Source organism: Odocoileus virginianus, chromosome 3, assembly GCF_023699985.2.
Source record: "Odocoileus virginianus isolate 20LAN1187 ecotype Illinois chromosome 3, Ovbor_1.2, whole genome shotgun sequence".
In the NCBI taxonomy this organism is placed as follows: domain Eukaryota; kingdom Metazoa; phylum Chordata; class Mammalia; order Artiodactyla; family Cervidae; genus Odocoileus; species Odocoileus virginianus.
In genome coordinates, this window is record NC_069676.1 from 74958028 (window position 1) to 74979662 (window position 21635).

The following is a 21635-nucleotide window of genomic DNA, read 5'->3' on the forward strand; positions in this document are numbered from 1 at the left end:
TAGAGAACAGCACACAATTTGATTGGGGGCAGATCTTGGGACTGAGAAATTTCCCAAGTAGCAGTGGATACCAGCTCGAGAATTTAAGGAGCTCCCAAAGCATGGATTTTAAGGGTGCGTGGATTTCACAGGAGTCAGATAGTTCTGCGGTGTGTGTTCTAGTAGAAGGGAACAACCCCATGCCTGCAGTGTTAGGATTGCTCTTCCATTGTCTGTGTGTGTATAAATTAAAAAGCAGTCCTCTCTGTACCCTAGGAAATGAATTCGTGCTGAACAAAATTTCCAGAAGTTCATGTAAAGAATGATTTCACAGCAACTATCATATCAGGCTCCTGGAAAATTGCCCCTGAACTTCAGTTCCACCTCAGTCACTCAAAAGGAATTTAAAAATTGGCTTCCAGCCACCCTTGTTCTTCAACATGCAGTTTCAGATATGCCTCAGTAATACAAACTTTAAAGCCTATTGATTGGGAGTTAAAATCCATTCTTGCCACAGCCCCACTGCTAAGTAGATGTCAATGCCAACTTCACCATGCCCTGGTCAGGCCGCCTCTGCATCAAGGAGCCTTGAAGAAGGTGGAGGGTAGCTTGGCTGTGAAGAAGCCACTTTGAACTTCATAACAAAATTTTGAGAAAAGCTTTGAACTCTGCCAGCTGATAGCTGCTATCAATGGTTATTCAAAGCAGTGTTTCTCATTTGAAATTCCCAGAGTGCCTTGGGATGGGGAAATGGGAAACTTGAAATATGATTTCCTATCCATCACCTCCCCTCCTTGTATGTCACCGTCTTCCATTTTTGTCACCATGCAGTTTAGGCAAACAGCATGCAGACTGGTGAGACAGTAGATTTGGGAATAGGCAAACCTGGCCCCTGTCACTTGCTGCCTATGCAGTCTCACTGTGCTGTGCCTCAGTTTTCTCATCTGCAAAATAGGGATGATAATCATTTAACCTCATAGAATTGATCATGATTGTGCTGTGAGAGGCAGATAGTCATTATGCAAAAAGATTAGCAGTTAAAATAATAATAATGATGGTAGTATTTTTATCAGCTTTGGGGGGAAGTCACGTTGATTAAATGTGTGTACTGATTCTGATCACATGCTGATTATTCAGCCTACCCTTGCCAAAGCATCTGGCAAGAATATCATGCCTTATATGTCTCCTGAACAGTTATGAATGAATTGGATTTTTAAAATCAAACTTCATTCATCCATTGACCTACTTCAGGAATGAGTCTTCTTTGACTGTGTTACCAAGCCCCTAACATTTAAACTTTAAGGGTACCTTGATTCCTCTCTCTCTCTGCAACTCCCACCCTCAAAAAGGGTAATTGGCTAGTGATTTGATGCGTCTGTGCTGTTGTTCATTGTGTTTCATCTCACCAAGAGCCCCTTTCCTCTTCTCTTGAAGATTGCCTGCATACCACCTTTCCCAAGAATCCTTGTTTGACTCGCCACCCCTACTTCGACCTAGTCTTTTTTTCCGGGCCCCCACAGAAGCCTGTTCTTACATGGGGCCATCGTGCTCTTTACCACGTGCTGCTGAAATGATGTATTTTACTGCTTGCCTCTCCCACTAGACTGTGAGCTCTCTGAGGGCAAGGATGATGTCTTTCTTATTTTTGTATCCTTAGTGTTTAGCAGAGTCCCTTTAGGAGATGCTTGTACATTTTACTGATTCAAAATGATCTATCAATAACATTTAATGCACTGGGGAACTGATCATGAAATACAATTAAAAAGCGATGACAAAAATATACATCCAGATGTAATGTCTGAGGGCTTCCCAGGTGGCTCAGTGGTAAAGAATTCAGCTGCATTGCAGGAGATGCAGATTCAATCTCTGGGTCGGGAAGATCCCCTGGAGGAGGAAATGGCAGCCCACTGTACTATTCTTGTCTGGGAAATCCCATGGACAGAGGAGCCTGGAGCGCTACAGTCCATAGGGTCACAAAGAGTTGCATACAACTGAGCGACTTAACAATAATGAGATGTCTGAAAATGCCTTCACAGGTGCAGTGCATCTAAAAGCAGGAACATGGGTTTCTTCTGCCTCCGGCATGTCTTGCCTGAGTTGAAACTCTAACCTGGTTCTTGAGTTTGCCTTCTTAATACCTTCCCTCTTTTCGACAACCCCGATTTAGGGCATATCCCCTGGGCTGCTGTTCTTGGCTCATTTTTCTGAGCTTTCCAAATGAACAAACCAGCAGGCAAGCAATCACAAGGACCCCAAGATATAAGGGTGAATCAGGTTAAAGTCCACACAGCAGTTACCTTCACTCAGCACTTCTGCTGCCAGGAGCTCCCTGCCACAGAAAAAGAGGGGTTGTAGGGCCTTCTGTGCAGGAGAAGTTCTTGACAGAAAGCCAGCTCCAAGACACTGCCCACCTCCTTCCAGGCTGGCTGCTCTTCCCTATGGCTTGGTGTGGATGGTCCTCGTAGGAATTTCACAGTGATGTCCAGAAGAACCACATGATGAAGACAGTGATGGAAGAAACAGTCGCTCAGTCCTGTCTGACTCTTTGGGACCCCATGGACTGTAGTGCACCATGCTCCTCTGTCCATGGAATTCTCCAGGCAAGAATACTGAGTGGGTTGCCATGCCCTTCTCCAGGGGAACTTCCTGACCCAGGGATCAAACCCAGGTTTCCCTCGTTGCAGGCAGATTCTTTACCATCTGAGCCACCAGACTACGGTGGCACTGGCCACTTCTCTGAAATGCAAATGTGTCACCCTTTCTGCCTCTCCTCCCCTTCTTCCCGAAACTAATTAATTTGATTTTAGTCTCTCTTATTTATCTGTTCATTCATTCAACAGATGCTGTTTGTTAGGAAGATACTGAGTATGTAGGGGTGAATAAAATAAGTAGACTTATCTCCCTTCCAATAGTCATAAAGGCTGTCAAGAAATTTAAACAGGATGACAGGATAGAGCAGATAAATGGGCAGTTCTCAAGAAGGCAAACAGGGGAGGCTTGAATGAAAAGAAGCAGGCTTGTGAGTATCAGTGAGGTTGCAGGTAAGGAAGAATGTTCCACTAGAGGGGACGGGAAGTGTAAAGACTCTGAAGGTGGAATGATGTGATGTGTGCAAGCAACAGAAATAAAGATGGTACATTGGCTGGAGAATAAAAGTGGAGCATGGTACCACTATCAGAGGTGAGATGGGAGAGGCAGCTGGTGCCAGTGTAGACGAGACATGCAGGGCAGTGTAAAGAGTTTGGGTCTCTTTCTACAGAAAGCGGGAAGCCACCAGAAGGTGCCAAGCAGGAGGGTGATATGATCTAATTTCTATCAGTAAAATAGCGTTCTGTCTGCAGTAGAGAAGGGAGAGAGACAAAGGGTCAGAGACAGGTGTTGGCAAGAGTGGAAGCAGGGAGAACAGAAGGGAGTTAGTCCATTAAGAGATGGTGGAGACTTCGATTCAGACCATGGCAGGAAAGACAGAAGGAAGTGGATGTCTTCCTGACTGATCCCATTTCAGCTGTGTCGATGGATACTTCTGTTGTCATGTCCATTTTCTGAAATACACAACTACGGTCGTATGAATTTGGACTTTTGGAAAAAACATCAAATCACTCAAAAAAAAAATACACACCTGGAGCTTTTTTTTTTTTTTTTTTTTTTTTTGATATTTGTATTGTGAGGTGATTGTAATGTAACTTTCTCTGGATGCTCTCATGACACTCATTGCTGACCTTTGACCCCTCTGTCCTCTTTCCCAGGTCGTCCCATTCCACCTACATCCTCGTCTAGCCTCCTCCCATCTGCTCAGCTGCCTAGCTCCCATAATCCTCCACCCGTTAGCTGCCAGATGCCATTGCTAGACAGCAACACCTCCCATCAAATCATGGACACCAACCCCGATGAGGAGTTCTCCCCCAATTCATACCTGCTCAGAGCATGCTCAGGGCCCCAGCAAGCCTCCAGCAGTGGTAAGGAAACCGTGGCGTCTGAACATGCGGTGGTGTGTGTGTGGTGATTTGGAGTCTCCTGCGAAATGACACCTCTGAAACCAGGGCTGGGGAGAAGGTGGTGTGGGGAGCGAGGAGGTGAAGTGCGTTTGTCGTCTGGCGACATTGAGGTTTCAGGGTCTATTGAAGGCTGTGGTTACTGAAGAGGTGTGGCTTATCTGAACAGAGCTTGGCCCTCATCTTCAGTGGGAAGAATTTCCCCCCAACTGCACGTGAGAGTCTGCAGGTCTCAAAGGTGAAGTGCAGAGAGATGATGGAATATTGAATGTTGTATTACTGTGATTCTGGTCATAGCCAACGGACACCCTCAACGTGACCAATGCATATGCATCTCAGATTTTTTTTTTTTGATGGTTGGCTTCTGACTCTTTCTTCCTTGCTTATTTAGATGATTTTGCAATCAAAATGTGTTCCCCTGATGTGAATGCTGAATGTCTTGCCAAGTCCGAAGTGTTTTGAGGGTGACCTCACCTCTGACCCTCTACTTGTCCCACTTCACTTGAAATTAATGAGCTGCTTCCATGGTACCATGATAAATACCACCTCTAAATCCTTGGTTCTCACCGTGGTTTTCACATTCACACATCAAAAGGAGGGGTCACAGCATTCTGTCCCCCTTTTGAGGATTTTGTGGTACTTGCCTCAGTTCTAGTTCTCTAAATCGTAGGTGCAATTGCCCCAGACCCAGAAGTAGCCATGCCTTATTTTGATTTCTGCTGTTGGTGGCTCACAACACACGTGAATGTAGGATTGGGCAGCATGTAGGGTTAAGTACCCACAGCCCAAGGAGAAACATTTGTGGAAATTAATTGCTCCCGACCTCCAAGGCTTGGAAGTTATCTTTGGAGTTGGTCACTCATGGTGTTCATTAGCATATCCCATCAAAAGCAATCGGAAAGCTCTGGATTTCCATGCCAAGGGTGTTCCTTGATGAGATTGTATTTGGGCTCCATCCATGAGTATATGCCACCAATGGCCTCAACCCCTACAATTAGAGAGGACCTCCTAAATACATTACAGATGATTCATTCAGGAGATGGAATGATGGACTGCTACTTATGATGGCCCATGCCCTTCTTCAAAGCCAGCCCTGATATATTTAGTAAACTCATATTCTTTTTCAAAAAAATTACCTAATCAAATCTCTCATCAAATGAGCCATCCATTGTTGATATTATGAAGGCCTTTAATCTACCATAAATCTTTATTAGAACTCATCAGAGCTTCTAGTTTGAGAGAAATGTGATTATGGCACTCTTAAAATGACATTACATCATTGGGGTGATTGGTTTATCATTTGGAGAAGAGACATCAATCATAACTAGCATAACCACACAGTAAATGAATTCAACCTTTCTACCGCGGAACAATGACACTGTAATTGCTCAAAATCAGGCTTAAAATGAAATCGGAAAATGCTCTTTCTTCAAATATGATGTTAACTTAATGGAATATATTATGAAAAATCATGTTTGAGGAAATTCTATATAATTAAAAATATGTGGAAATATATTCCCTTTTTTCTTTCATCGGAACCTGATTTTAGCTACAGGATCTTTTTTTTTTTTTCCTTTGCTTCTGAGATTATGTTGCATTTAATTGAACTATCCTCGCTTATGTTTTGCTGCTTTTTATTTCATACTATGTAATCGTGATGAATATTGTATTATAAAGGACAAGAGGCTTTTGAAATGAGGTGCACCTGCTGATAGCTTTTTAAAAACAGATGATTATTAGCAAGAAAATGAGCTTTTAAAAACTATCTCCTTTTATGCATATATGTATACCCAAGCCAAGATGATTTCCATAAGAGGGGTCAATTCATACCTCAGGGCTGTCTAGAATGTTTTCTTGGTGATAATGCCGTGAGTGATTTCTTTTCTGTTGTATCAGATTGTAAGTGGTTGATAGGGAATTTTTGTTGATTTGCTGCCTAATCAAGACCTCCTTCTGGTGGACACAACAGATGTGTGTGTTCGGACTCAAACTTATCCATTTTTCTTCACTCACACCAATTTGTTCTGCTCACTTCAGACTGATAGCTATTTAAGCTTCAATAATAGGGCAAAATACTACAGAAAATTTGAGGGTCCATTTTCATCCCACTTAAGACTACAGTGACAGGATTTCTTCACCTGAGGGGTAAAGATCCAAATGTGCACTATCCTTGTTGTCGGAAAGTTACTTAATCTGAGAACTGGTTAAAGCTCCAGTCAACTGGCCACCATTCAAAATTCTTGATTCTGGCTTAGTGCTAAAGTGAGTGCAAATCCATTTTGAATATGTGTGTGCTCACATGTATGTGTGTGTGTGTGTGTGTTGTGGAATGGATATGGGGTCCAAAGCAAATTGGGAATTCTATCAAGATCTGAATGTAGTTGCCATGAATTTAAATTTGACATAAAGGATTGAAAATAGAGTTTGACACAGAAGATGCAAAGTGCAGAGCCATGCCTGGGTGTTCTGAATTGAGTTTGATGAAAGGGGCTGGTTTTTTCAGTAGCTGTGGAGGCACAAACAAAGTGACCACGTGATTGGCTGTGTTATGTTCAGCTGCTTAAGAACACAGACCTTTCAAAGCCGATCTCTTGGCAACGACCCTGTGCTTTGAAGATCTGGGACCAGTTTGATCTTTGTATCTTTCTTAGGTGAAATAAAACCCCTTCCAACACCTTCAGCACATACATGACAGTAAAAAAATTCTTTCCTGCTGCCCTCTGATCGTTGCTGTTATGACTGGACATTAGTGAAGCCCATCATTAAGAGAGTCAGTGTGCTCATTTCCTGCTCAAAGAGCTTCTGTTCTAAAGAGACAAACTGGACATAAACTATGGACTAAAATGTTTCTGACAACGTGAACATCTCAAGGCAACAACAAAAACTTCACCGTTATGGCCCCGCTGCCATTATTTTCTGTGACTGTAGTGCATTCCTTAGTGGACAGTACTAAAACCTTGGCACCTGTGCAGCCAAATTGCTCTAACCTTCGATCTGTGCCAATCGTGCTGGTACCCAGGTACAGCTAGTGAGATGCTTCAAAGAGGCGTGCTTCCCATCCCCTCAAGCATCTTCTTCCAGATACCTGAGCTCCGGCAAGTGGTTCATCCTGTGTTCTGACCTTCTGCCAGAGCAGGTCAGCTCCAGAGATGTTTCTTGTCTACAACAGCATAATTTCAGATTCTGTGAAGTAAGTCATCTGGAAGAAAAAAGTCTGGATCCCAGTGGCAACATAATGGAGGCTCCTGCGGATGAACGCATAAGACTACCTTCCAAATAGGAATGGGGTTTGCATTTTGCTATCAGCATATGAGGCAGAAAATACCCGGGCAGCTGCATTATAGTCTAAAAGCATTGACTTACCTCCTCCACTCTAAAAGGTTGAGTTTCCATTTTCTTAAAAGTCTAAATAAAGGGGTTTTGAATACTCATTAGTAACATCAAACTATGCAGAAGAAATGTAATCAGTATGCATCCACCAGGACCCTTTCCATTGGTTCTGTGTGACAAAGAAGCTATATCCGCTGGAGAGTGTCACTTTGTTAAAGTGCATTGAAGGTACCCAACTCTTTTTTAAAAAGCTTCACCTTGGTTAATTCTAAAGAATATAGTACTTCAAAACAGCAAGCCCTGAGTTCCCTAGAGTGGTTCAGGAATTCAGTTGCCTAGCTCATTAAATGATACTCTTGTTTATCTGGCATCATAAAGCAAAAAACTTCACTCATTCATTCATTCAGCCATTCATTCATTCATTCCTTCTCTTACATCTTCCCTATAATTTGGACAGCTTCTAACAAAATTTTTTCAAAAACTGGAAAATTATAAGAGAATAAAGGGAAAAATCTAGGGAGAAAAGCATACATACAGGCTCATATATATAAAGTCCTGTTCCATTATTTAAGATAGAAAAACTTGATTCTAAGCTTCCCAGAAACCAAAGCAAAAAGAGAAAACCCCCCCCACACACAACATCCATGAGGTAAAAACAAATCAACTGACTGCTTCAGGGAAATTCTGCAAATCCTTATATTAGTGAGGCCAGAAAGATGACTGATTCCCAGAAACCTGCTATAATGCATGCGAAAGAGTGTCCTGTCAAAATGTCTTATGACTTCCCTCCTCATGAGCCATAGAGAACATTTTCAGTTAAAAAACCTTTGTACTAATGTGCCAAAATTGCACAACCCAAGGGCAAAACTTGATTTGATCCATAGATAAACCTTAGTTCTATAAAAGACCATGTCAACTGTTTGTCCCATGGGCAACAGACCTTAAATATCATTGCTCCTAACTAAATGTTTATGGAAATTAGTCAACTTTGGGGTGGTCGTCCTCACCCAGAACCTGAGAAGCAGACATTCTATATGACAGCTTTGTCTTGACAGCCTTTGAGAGGTTCGAAATGACATCCTCTCCTGCGAACTAAAGCACAGTCTCATTCATCTGGCTCCTCCCACCATCCATGGGGCTGGATTTGGGATGAGGCAGAAGGGGAGTGCCCAGAATATTTTTAAGTTAATGAAATGACGTCACCTTGTATTGGATTGGCCAAAAAGTTCATTTGGGTTTTCCTGTACATGCATATAGAAAAATCTGAACAAATTTTTTGGCCAACCCAGTGTATTTTAGGCTTAAGGAAGAATTTTTCCTCTAATATGTTACAAATTTTCTTGTCTCCTTAAATAGAGTATGCCCACTCTAATTTAATTTTATTTAGGATTTCCTAAATAGCTCACAGCAATTCTTACACACATGGATGATCTGACTGTGCTGGTAATGCTAACTTGTTTTCTTTTAAAAATCCTTCTACATTGTGAGACTGTTGGTTGTGGTGGTTCAGTTGCTACGTTGTATCCAACTCTGTGATCCCATTGACTGCAGTATGCCAGGCTTCCCTGTCCTCCACTATCTCCCAGAGTTTGCTCAAATTCATGTCCATTGAGTTGATAATGCTGTCTAACCATCTCATCCTCTGCTTCCCTCTTCTCCTTCTGCCTTCAGTCTTTCCCATCATCAGGGTCTTCTCCAGTGAGTCATCTCTTCACAGTTTATGGCACCTTTTTTAAGGTACCCCATTTTAACCTTTTTCTTTCTAGACTTCTGTTTCTTCTCTTAGGTTCAATTCATTATGCATAAAGTGCCTCTGTAGGATTCTGGTGTTAGGTCCAAAATAGATGCTCAATAAGTATTTATTAAATAAATGAATTTATCAGTGTCTTCGGGAACTGCTAAGTGTAATGCCTTACATCATGTGTAAATGGAAAAACTGGATAATGAGGGGGAGCGAAGGCAGTTTAGAATATCCCAACTCAGAGGAACATACAAATCATATTCAATATACCTATTTTTTGCTTGGTTTCTCCCGTTTTTGATCCTCTCAAACTTTGTCAATTGTCTTTAAATGAGAAGGTGTTGAATAACACTTGTACATATCACGACAAGCAGTGGCAGAACCAGTATAAAGGACTCAGTGGGAGCCTCAGCAGAAAGAGACACACCTGTTGGGGAGAGATTTCACTCTTCACTCTTGACTTGGAGGTCAGGAAATCGAGTCCAAATATCATTCACGTCCCCAAATTGGATTTGTTCTGTGCATGAGTTGCTTGGTTCCTGGTTCTTCTCCTTCAGCTTGGACGTGGGGGCCAGATGTTCAGAGCTGCCTGTAATCCCTTTCTGGTTCTAGGCAGTGGTCTGACTGCCTCTTCTCCAGAAGGTTCCAGTGCACCAGCAGTGTGGACCAAGTCCAGGATGCTGTCTCGAGGCTGGGGAGGGCACACCTTCACCTTGCTCTCGCCCTCAATGCAGAACACATGGGTTTGCTTCTCCCCCAAAGCTGCCTTCTCCCTTCTACGTTAGGTGTTACGTCAGACACTTTACATACCTCCTTTCGAGCAGGGCATGGCAACCCACTCCAGTATTCTTGCCTGGAGAATCCCATGGTCAGAGGAGCCTGGCAGGCTACAGTCCATGCGGTCACGAAGAGTCGGACACGACTGAGGGACTAACCACAGCACAGCACATTCTCCTTTCATTTACTCCCCACCACACCCCAGAGTAAGAGGATTACCATCTTACCCATCCCACGGATGAAAACACCATGGCACAAAGAAGTGACTGAAGTCACAAAGCTGAGAAATGAACAGCCTGGGTATCAAACCTAACCTTCCTAATTTCAGAGACTTTTTTCCCCACCCCTCTGTTAAATGTTGACCTTGAAAATATCTGAGTGACTTACTGAGAGAAACAGAAGACAATGAGAGCATTGCCTTAAGGGACACGAGTTACGCTGTTTAAAAGACTGGGGAAAAACTGATACCACATCACAAAACTACTCTTGACCTCCTCTGCTTGGCAAACACACACATCCCCTGACTCTTTGCAGAAGATTCTGGTTGAATAAGTTTAGGAGGAGCTCAGGAACTGTGCTTTCATGTCTCTATTCAGATGATTCTTAGGGTCTGGCAAGTTTGGGAAGCCTGGGTATAATGGGAAAGCCCTAAAAGAGAAGCTAAAGATTCAGTTCACAGCATGATCTTTAATAGTCAATCCTGTGCCTCAGTTTCCCTGCTTGTCAAGGTTGAGCACTGGCCCAAAAGCTTCCCTTCTTGCTCTAACATTCTGTGTGTGTAAGTTCCTTGTATCCAGCTGGACCAAACTACCCCCCCCCCCCCCCGCCCCATTTAGAGCTTACCCTCCACCCCTCTTCCTGCATAGTGTGGATTTCACCCCATCCTCTTGGGCTTTGTCAAAACTGAGACCTACACAGTCAGGCCAAGTAGCTCCTTGCAGTTTCCCTGCAGAGTTTGAGGAGCATCGTTTGGCATCTGATGACACGTGCTTGAAAATGTTGATTGCCATCCCAGCAAGCAGAAAAAGCAGAGCACCCAGGCTCCCAGAGCACCTCCTAAATGAGGTCTTCCACCCTGAGACTGGGAGTTGATCGTTCTCAGGGACTCTCTTGACACTGATAAACAGAGGTCAGACCTTTTCTTCTTTTCATTTGTGCCTTCTTGTAATGCATGCATGCTCATGTGCACATGCACCCGCACACAGGAATTTTGTAGGTTCAGCTATTTCCAGCCCAGCTATGGTTGGGATCGCTTGTCTGCACCACAGTGCAAATGAGCACACAGGCAAGATGGACAGGTAATTCCTTTGGAGATGCGCAGCATGGAAGTGACATACGGCACCGAAATGTTCCTTCTCAGCAAATAATCTTGCTATTGACAAAATTCCCAAGGTCGATAAGCATTGTGTACTTTCTGCCTCTCCATCTCTGCCCCTGGTTTCATGATATTAATACAAGCGAGATGCCCTAGGAGCTATATGCAACATCTTAACAGTTTCCTGCCCTAACAATTTTTATCCAGAACTTCAGTTTTTCCCAAATTTTCTTAAAGACTATATTTAATTCTAATTAGCTTCTCGGCTAATATTAAATAGCCATTTTAAAATGATGGCATGGGGAGGGAGGTGGGAGGGGGGGTTCAAGATGGGGAACACATGTAAATCCATGGCTGATTCATGTCAGTGTATGGCAAAAACCACTACAATATTGTAAAATAATTAGCCTCCAACTAATAAAAATAAATGAAAAAAAAAATGTGGCCCCAGTCTCACTATGGATGTCTTGATGCTTTACCTAAATGAAATGATAGATTTCTTTTACAAATGGGCAGTTCTAACAGAAGTAATAACCCCAGCCCCTGGTAAATCCCTTAGACCCCTCCCAAATATAATAATTAAAAAGAACTGTGTTCTTAAGAGTGGGCTCTCAAATCTATACTAGTTGGATTTGAATCATAACTCAGCCACTTTGTAACACTGTGATCATGAATGACTTACTTCTTCTATGCCTCTGTTTTCTTTATCGGTAAAACAGTAGTAACAGTCTACAACTCCTAAAGTTGTCATGAATATTAAAGGCCATTCTGATGCATCTAAGTATCTTGAAAGAAGACTTAGATGGAGCAGGGATCAAGTTTGATAGTATTTACTTTTTACTTTAGCAAATACATTGTGATAAAGCATCAGTTAGTTCCGTTTAGTCGCTCAGTCATGTCTGACTCTTTGCAACCTCATGGACTGCAGCACACCATGCTTCCCTGTCCATCACCAACTCCTGGAGCTTACTCAAACTCATGTCCATTGAGTTGGTGACACCATCCAACCATCTCATCCTCTGTCATCCCCTTCTCTATAATGTGAAATTACCATTGTTAGCCATTTTTAAGTGGACCATTCTGCAGCAAGAAGTACACACACGGTTGTGCAACTATCACCACCATCCATCTCCAGAATTTTTCATCTTCCCACCAGAACTCTCTACCCATGAAACACTAACTCCCTACTCACTCCAGCCCCCTGCAACCCCCATTTGATTTTCTACCTCTATGAATGTGACTATTCTAGGTACTTCATATAAGTGGAGTCACAGAACATGTGTCTTTTTGTGACCAGTTTATTTCACCTAGTTTCATGACTTTAAGGTTCATTCAGATTGTGTCATGTGTCAGAGCTTTTCCTTTTTAAGGCTGAATAATAATCTTTTGATTCTGTATTTTAATTATTCCTTAATCAGTCACTGGACACTTGGGTTATTTCTTCCTTTCAGCTATTGTGACTCACGCTGCCGTGAACACTGGTGTACAAACATGTGTTCAGGGGCCTGCTCTGACTTCTTTTGCGTGTATACCCAGAAGTAGAACCCTGAACCATGTAGAAATTCTGTGTTAAATCTTTTGAGGACTTGCCATACCATTTTCCACAAGGCCTACCCCATTTCAGATCCCCACCAGCAGTGCACAAGAGTTACAGTTTCTCTCCATCCTTCTGACACTTGTCATTTTCTTTGTTTTTTATAATTGCCATCATAATGCATGTGCAGTGGTTTTGATTTGCATTTGCTCATCATCAGATTTGTGGTGTTGAGCATATTTTTGTGTGCTTCTTGGCCTTTGGAGAAATGTTTTCTCAGATTCTTTGCCCACCTTTTAATCAAGCTGTTTGTTGTTGAATTTTAGGAGTTCTTTATATGTAAGTGTATCCCATTTTATTGAGCTTTGTTTTACTGCACTTCCTTTTTTTTTTTTTTTTAAATTGATGTTCTGTGGCTCCCCTGAATCAATCTGTCAGGACCACTTTTTTTCCAACAGCATTTCCTTGCTTTGTATCTCTGTGTCACATTTTGCAATTCTTGGAATATTTCACTTTTTTGTTATTATTATATTTGACACAGTGATCCCTGATCAGTGGTCTTTGCTGTTATTATTCTAACTCACTGAAGGTTCAGATGATAGTTAGCATTTTTTTTTAGCAATCAAGTGTTTTTTAAATTAAGGTATATGCATTGCATTTTTAAAAATAATGCTATGTCACATTTAATAGACTCTAGTGTAGTATAAACATAACTTTAAATGCACTGGTAAACCAAAAAAAAAAAAAAATTCATGTGACTCTCTTTATTGCAGTATTAGCTTTATTGTGGTTATCTGGAACCAAACCCACAATATATCTGAGTTCTGACTGCACTCTGGATGTGCTTATTGCTCAGTCGTGTCTGACTCTTTTTGACCCGTGGACTGTAGGCTCCTCTGTCCTTGGGATTCTCTAGGCAAGAGAATACTGGAGTGGGCTGCCATGCCCTCCTCCAGGGAATCTTCCCAACCCAGGGATTGAACCCAGCTTTCCCGTATTGCAGGAGGATTCTTTACTGTCTGAGCCACCAAGAAAGCCCTGTACTCTGGATATCAATCTCTCATTAGAAATATAATTTGCAAATATTTTTTGAATTCTGGAGGTTGCCTTTTCAGTCTGTTGAATGTGCTTTGATATGCAAAATGTTTTAATTTTAGTGTTGTCTGTCCACTTACCTATTTTTCTGTTTTGTTGCCTGTGCTTTTAGTGTCATATAACAAACACTTTTAAGGGCTTATTTTATGGCAGTCATTGTGCTAATGGTTTTTACAGATGGCAGCTCATTTAATCCTCCTTACCTATGAAAACAAGAAAATCAGCCCTTCACACTGGGAACTAGCCTGACACTAGCATCTCAGCAAAAGTGCTGTTGGGAGGAACGGGCCTGGCGTTCCCAGCTCGGCCATGGTATCCTCCCCTTGAACCTAAACAATCTTATAGAATACCAGCATTCATCAGGACCACTCTGTGGTTGAGATAAAGTACAATAAAATGAGAACAAGGCCATTTCATAATCTTGCCTGAATAAAGACAGAAACCAGGTCACTATCCCAAACAGAAAAGTACAAAATGCCCCCCTCTCCAGGCTAAAATGAGTAACAGTACTTTCTTTACCAGTGATAGTGTTAGCCTCTTCTACTCAACCCTTCCGGTACATGAAATATATTGAGATATCCAATCGTAGGGTTATCCCCACTCTCTGACAGCCCCAAATGCAGAGCCTGTTTCTTTGGCCCCTCCCTAAAATTATTCAACATCAGTCAGTTCAGTTCAGTCGCTCAGTCGTATCCAACTCCTTGCAACCGCATGAATCTCGGCACGCCAGGCCTCCCTGTCCATCACCAACTCCCGGAGTTTACTCAAACTCATGTCCATCGAGTCAGTGATGCCATCCAACCATCTCATCCTCTGTCGTCCCCTTCTCCTCCTGCCCCCAATCCCTCCCAGCATCAGGGTCTTTTCCAATGAGTCAACTCTTTGCATGAGGTGGCCAAAGTATTGGAGCTTCAGCTTCAGCATCAGTCCCGATTATTCAACATAGCCCTCTCTAATACCCTTCAACTGAAGCACCCCATTGCACCTTCTTTGCAGTGAGTTAATGAACCCAACTTTGTTTGACCACCATGTGTTCCTAGTGGTGTTTTGGCTGGAGGATGTAGACACCATTACATTGTGGGTTGGTATGATCTCCTCTTTCAACAGATGGAAAAACTGTGGTGCGGGGAGTTTAGCTTGCCCAAGGACACAGAGTGAGTAAGGAGTACAACAAGAACAAAGAAATCAGTCTGCAGTGTTGATACGTATATATAAACTTAAGTAAATTCTTAAAAGACAACCAAAAAATGTTCAAGAAATGAAAGATGGTTATCATTTATGACACGGCTCAGCTCTGTATATTGATCTAAGCATTATATCAGAAGGATGGGGAGATGGAAGTGTATATTACATATATGGATGGAGCAGGTAGAAGAAAAAGGCTAGCTGTGCATTTTTCTAGTGAGAAGTTACTAGATAATGCCTAAAATTGGAAGTGCAAGAAATAGCAGCAAAACATGTTATTTATAGACCTGGAGCTAAATACCAAAATAATCAGCTAAAAAAAAAAATAGGTAAATGTAGTTGCCTCTGGGAAAGAAGAAATTGGTAGTGATGCAAAAGGATTGCTATTTTTGAGGCAAACACTATAGAACTATTCACTTCTTTAAACTATGTGCATTTTTCTCTTTACAAACAGAAAAAAATTGTAAAACAAAGTACAAGGGATTGGTTGTGCACAACACTGCATGCAATGTTAGAACAGTCAAACAGTAGCTGTTTAATATTACCAGATGTATTTTCATTCAACATACGTATGTTGATTAGAGGTTATGTCTTTGAGGTGATAACAAGCGATGGAAACTTGAATGGTTGTCACTGAAACATTTCATCAAAACTGTAGATTTGTCTTATATCTGCTGCTATTGATGAGGGAGCCCTGTGGAGTTATTTAGGGCTTTATAACTTTATCCAAACCCAGCCCCCAGCCTTGCTGAAAAATCCCAGGCTTCGAATGGCATGAAATGGAGGAGATATCCTAACAACTGTTCTTGCTCATTACTAACTCAAATATCCATGTAAGCACAGGTCCCATCTTTTCCCCACATCTTTCCCAACCAACATAGCCTAACTCCAGCCAGAATCAGAATTGCACCAGTCTTATAGGCTGCCTTATTCAATTTAGCACCTCATTACATTCTGATCTGTAATATTCTCTTGGGATTTCATGCATATAAGTCACTCGTGTCAACATTAAATTGTCACCACTTCAAGACAAGGGTCATTTCTTTGGTCTTTTTATATCATTTAGCCCTCGATATAGATTGAGTTGAGCTAAGACATCCTTACTGATCTAGGTTTTAAAAAGACAGTGGTAGACTGGGGCAGGGCCTTTCCATGTGGCTCAGCGGTAAAGAATCTACCTGCAATGCAGGAGACAGGAGACGCAAATTTGATCCCTGGGTCAGGAAGATCCCCTGGAGAAGGAAATGGCAACCCACTCCAGTATTCTTTCCTGGGAAATCCCTCAGACAGAGGAGGCTGGCAGGCTAAAGTCCATGATGTCAGAAAGAGTCAGACACAACTGAGCACGCATGCAGACTGGGGCAACAAACAGATGGATGCATTCCCAGTTAAGGTCTTCTAACTTGGGCCAGTTGACTGAAGGTCATTGTAATGATTTTAGGTCTGAGAACATCTGTGACTGTGGGTATGAGCTTTTCACTGTTAGAAAAAACAGAAAAGGAAGCCTAGGGCATGATGAGAAAAAGGTATGTTTGTCCAATCTGTTGTCTTCCTTGGACTTAAAGAATATTTCTCTCCTTTGGTTCTAACATCTGCTCTCCTGAGTTGATGGTGCTTTTGAGATAGTTGCTTCCACTGATTAGTATTTGGTGGAACAGTCATAACCTGGGAAACTAACCTGGGGACTGCACGTTCTCAGCATCTATAAGTTTTTTAGGGTTACTGTTATAAGGCACCACAAACTAGGTGGTTTAAAACAATAGAAACGTATTCTCTCACAGTTCCAGAGGCTAGAAGTTCAAGCTCAAGGTGTTGGTTGGTCCATGCTCCTTCCGAAGGTTCTAGGGGACAATCTTTCCTTGTGTCTCCTCACTTCTAGTGGTTGCTGGAAATCCTTGACATTCTTTCTTTGTAGTAGCATAACTCAGTTCCTGCCTCTATCTTCACATGACCATCTTATCCCTGTATGTATTCCTAGGTCCCCTAAACTCTCTCTCTTGTTTTTTAATTTATTTACTTTTAATTGAAGGATACTTGCTTTCTCTCCCTTTTCTAAAAAAAAAAAATGTGTTTATCTTTGGCTGTGGTGCATCTTAGTTGCAGCACACGACATATGGCATCTTCATTGCAGCATGTGGCTGTCTCTCTAGTTGTGGCACGTGTGCTCCAGAGTGTGTGAGCTATGTAGCTTGCAGCATGTAGGCTCTCTAGTTGAGATGCATGGACTTAGTTACCCCATGGCACATGGGATCTTAGTTCCCTTACCAGGGATTGAACTTGTGTCCCCTGCATTGGAAGGTGGAGTCTTAACCACTGGACCACCAGGGGAGTCCCTTCTCTCTCTTTATAAGGACACCAGTGATTGGATTTAGAGTTCACCCCAATCCATTATAATTATCATTTTAATTATATCTGCAAAGACCCTATTTCCAAATAAGGTCATTTTCACAGGGACCAGGGGTTAAGACTTCAACATATCCTCTGGAGGAACACAATTCACCCTCAACAGCATCCAGCTGAGTACAAAGCAGAACAGAGCTACTAGATGCTGGGCCTCCGAGTAGAGCTCAAGCCTCTTGTCTTTTTTTTTTTTTTGTGACAATGGAAGAAGCAACATCCCTCTCGCTTCCCTCCTCTTGTGCCCTCGATTCCATCTGGTCCCACCTTCTCCCTGTATTAAGGATCTCCCCTGGAAGACCTTTGCTAACAGGATTTAATTAAGTGGAGAATTACTCCTCTCCTTGAAAAATTTCTTGAAAGACTTGTCTGGCCTCTCTTTCTACTTTTGCACTCCCCACATGCTCTGCAACTCATTATTTTCACTCACTTAAGTAACTGCTCTTACTACATTCACAAATAGCCCCCTATTTGCTAAATTTAGTAAACATGTCTCACCACATTGTACATTTCCCTTTTTCACTGCTCCTTTCACCTTGAAATGCCCTTTCCTTTGACATCTTTATACCACATTCTTTTCATTTTCTTTCCTGTGTTTCTGGCCACTCTCATCTTCCTATACATGCCCCCTTCTCTGTTGATCCCTTAAATGTCAGGGTATCCATAAACTCAAGCCCCCTTTATTTTACATTTTATGTACTCTCCTATGGACGATCAGCTACACTCATAACTAAAATTACTCTCGGTAAGTTTATGACCCTGATATCCATTTCTCTAGGTCAAATCTTTTACTCAATATATCTAATCATCCTCTGGATATTATCACTAGGATGTCCAATAGGCCTTTCAAATACAGCAGCTCTGAGATGAAACTACGAAAGCTCAATGCATGCAATCCCAAACATGTTCTCTGCATCTGATTCATCTCTGGTAGTCCTACTCTCAGTGCATGCCCCACCATCCAGTCACTCAAGCCAACAACCTAGAAAGCCTTCCTGTTTCTCAGTTCTATGAAGAATAAATTGCCAAACGCTAGCAAATCTGTTTGTTTGTTTTACTTTTTTTAAACTTTTTATTTTGTCTTGGCTAAAGCCAGTTAGCTATGTTGTTATAGTTTCAGATGAACAATGAAATGATTCAGCCATATATATACTTGTATCCATTTTCCTCCAAACTCCCCTCCCATCCAAGCTGCCACATAACATTGAGCAGAGTTTCATGTGCCATACAGTAGGACCTTGTTGGTTATCCATTTTAAATACAGCAGTGTGAAAACGTCCATCTCAAACTCCCTAACTATCCCTCCCCTGCCACTCCTTCCTCCCTGAAACCATAAGTTTGTTCTCTAAGTCTGCAAGCCTCTTTCTGTTTTGTAAGTTCGATTGTATCATTTCTTTTTAGATTCCACATATAAGGAATGTCATGGTATTTCTCCTTCTCTGACTGATTTCACTCAGAATGACACTTTCAAGGTCCATCCTTGTTGCTGTAAATGGCATTATTTCATTCTTTTTAATGGCTGAGTGACATTCCATTGTATATATGTACCACATCTTTATTCATTCCTCTGTTGATGGACATTTAATTGCTTCCATGTCTTGGCTATTAGAGTGCTGCAATGAACATTGTTAAACCCTATCAAATTGTACTCTGAAATATTTATCCCTGCTACCACTACCGTAGCTCAAATGACTATTATCTTTGGCCTAAAGAGCTAATTGATTCTGAGTCTTCTTTCTTTTTTGTCTGTATCATCTAACTCTTTCTTACATTGCAGCTAGCAGAGTTTCCATATAAATGCATATCTAAACAAGTGTCTGATGCTCCAGACTCTTTGGTGGGACCCCCTTGTTCCTTGGATATAATACATACATTTAAGCATGTCACAAAAGACTTCTGTGCATGCCCCTATCCGCATCTCTCACTCTTTACCCCACTGCATACATAGCTTCTGAATGGGGCACACTTGTGCTGTAGCATCTTTGCACATGACGCGCATTCCTCTGGGAAGCCTTCTGGTCTACCTGATCTGGGTTCGTCTCTCTTCCATCTGCCTTCCGTAGCTCTCAGGCCACCTCTGTTACTGAACTCACCATCTGACTGCACTCAACATTGTATTTAAGCTCTTTGAAGACGAGCGCTGTATCTCTCTTGTGTCCCATTTGACTCTATGCATTCAACAAGCACAGTGCCAGGCTCAATCAATATTTGGTGGAATGAACAGATAAATAGGAATGAAGTCAAGGGTAGAGCGAAGATACTCAGAGAGTATTTTCAATTTCCAAAGAATGATCCAAGAAAGTAGTGGGGGCAGACCCTGGTTCCCAGGCTGTTTTCCTCATCCTGTTGTAGAAGAGGTAAAAAATGAACAAGGCATTTCTGGCTGGTGGAATAGTGCAGTATGGTGTGCCTGGCAGAGAAAGCCAGAAGCAAGTGAAGAAAAGCAGTATAGTTAATTTTTCAACTCTAGAATCTGAATAAACTAGTAAAGTGTAGAAAAACTATTTCTTGTGTGCTTTAAAGTGCCTGTACCAGCCTTCCGCCTGATTCCACCTGGGCCTCCAGCCCTGTTTCTCTCTTGTCATTTTCTATCTCATCTTTTGTTTTATGATTTCTGTTGCTTATTATGCTTATTCCTTTCTCGTGCTCATAAAGCCCAGAGATGTGAAGGCACATGCATTTTTGATACTGAAGCATTTAGGCAGTTATCACTTCAATTAATGTTTTCTGCTAGAGTTGTATTTTAGTGGAAAACAATAATTGTTTCAAAGACAGCATCTTGGAGTTGAACCAATTCTATCAGTGAACACTCAACCATGGGAAGCTAACAATGAAGGCAATGATCAATCGTCTTTTTCGTTCCCTCTTCTACTCCAAAGGCAGATTTTGCCTCCCTTTGCTTTAAAAAAAGCTAAGCTGACAGTGTAGCATCTTTTTAAATACTTTAGTGGAACAGTCCTGCCCCTTCACAGAAAGACCCTTGATACATCTTTATCACATTTTCTCACCCCTCACCTTCACCCAGGATTTACAAAGATGCATGTGTGCAAATTAGGACCTTACAAATCCCTGCTTTTCAATGTGTTGATATCCACCCCTGTACTGAGGGCTGGGGCCAGGGCTCATGTTCCCTCTGCCAGCCCCACCCCACCCCTAGTAGTTCAGCAGTGCATTTGGTGGCATTCACACTTGACTGGAATCGCATTTCAGTCTGTTCCATCTGATTGGACACTGGGTTTTCTTCCCGACTGTGGTAACAGAGCACTTTTTCCAAGTTCCCAAGGTTATTTTCATCTCAATGACCTTTTCCGTCTCCCTGGGGCGCCTCACCATTACCCACCCTGCTTTCTGTCTGCCTGCTTTAGATATTGCTTTATGTGTTACTCTTTCTGCAGGAACCATTGTCTCTGATACATTTCTATCAGCAATTTTATTGGAGCAGTGATCTTTATCAGCCTATGCTCCCACCCCTGTTTCTAGGTGGGTTCTCTCTCAGGTCGAGCAATTTGCTTTAAAAAGTGGGAAGAAATAGGATGGGATACCACCTATTTAAATCCTAGGATTCTGGCTTTCTGTTTCTTTTGCTAAACTGTGCACCTCCGCTTGAAGACTGGTTAGCATGTAAGAGACTGAAAATGGGTGATGAAAATAATTCACAGGGATGGAAAAAAGTCTTATATTGGGCAGACTTGGCCTTTTCTCCTCTTTTTATTGATCTCAAATTGCTGAAAGGGTTTGGAAGATAAAAAGAATGTGAAACAAAGACAGAAAATCTTGGCAAAGAAGAAAAGAGCCCTGAGACGGTGGGGGAACCAGGGAATCAGAAGCTGAATCCAGATTCTGGGAGAACTCACTGTGTCAACTAAGTGGTCACTTCTCTTCTCGGACCCTCTGTGTTTGATTCTCTAGCGTTGGGAAAATCGGGGCCAGATATTCCAAAAGGTCACTCTTTTCGGAAAAGAACAACTAGGCACAGAGTATATAGTCCACTCGTAGGGATTTCTTGAGTTGCCAATTCTGTTACCTGTCTTTAAAAGCTCTTTCCTTCCCAAAGGTATGAAACTAAAACCGCAATCCCTTTCTAGATCGCTGGCAGTGATGATAGTGACAGTGATAATAATAATGATAGTGACATGGTGATGATATCAAATAATCATTATCACTTAATGTTTCTTTACATATCATTGATCGTTTCAAGGAAGAATTTTGTGTACATTATCTCAGAGGTTGCAAATATCTGGCCCTTGGATGCATAAGCTTGCAAACCTATGTGATTTGTCTTTGCTGGTA

At 41.9% G+C, this 21635-nt stretch overlaps 1 protein-coding gene across 7 annotated transcripts in view; it reads left to right on the forward strand.

Moving 5' to 3' along the window:
- The window catches only part of TENM2 (teneurin transmembrane protein 2), a 1355454-nt gene that overhangs the window by 942446 nt on the left and 391373 nt on the right, over nt 1–21635 (forward strand). For 6 of the 7 annotated variants that reach the window (XM_070465745.1, XM_070465746.1, XM_070465747.1 and 3 more), the window contains one exon: nt 3726–3935. The exons of the other annotated variant lie outside the window; for it this stretch is intronic. In XM_070465745.1, coding sequence (XP_070321846.1) covers nt 3726–3935 — 210 coding nt within the window. The remainder of the gene's footprint in view (nt 1–3725; nt 3936–21635) is intronic. 7 annotated transcript variants of the gene reach the window in all.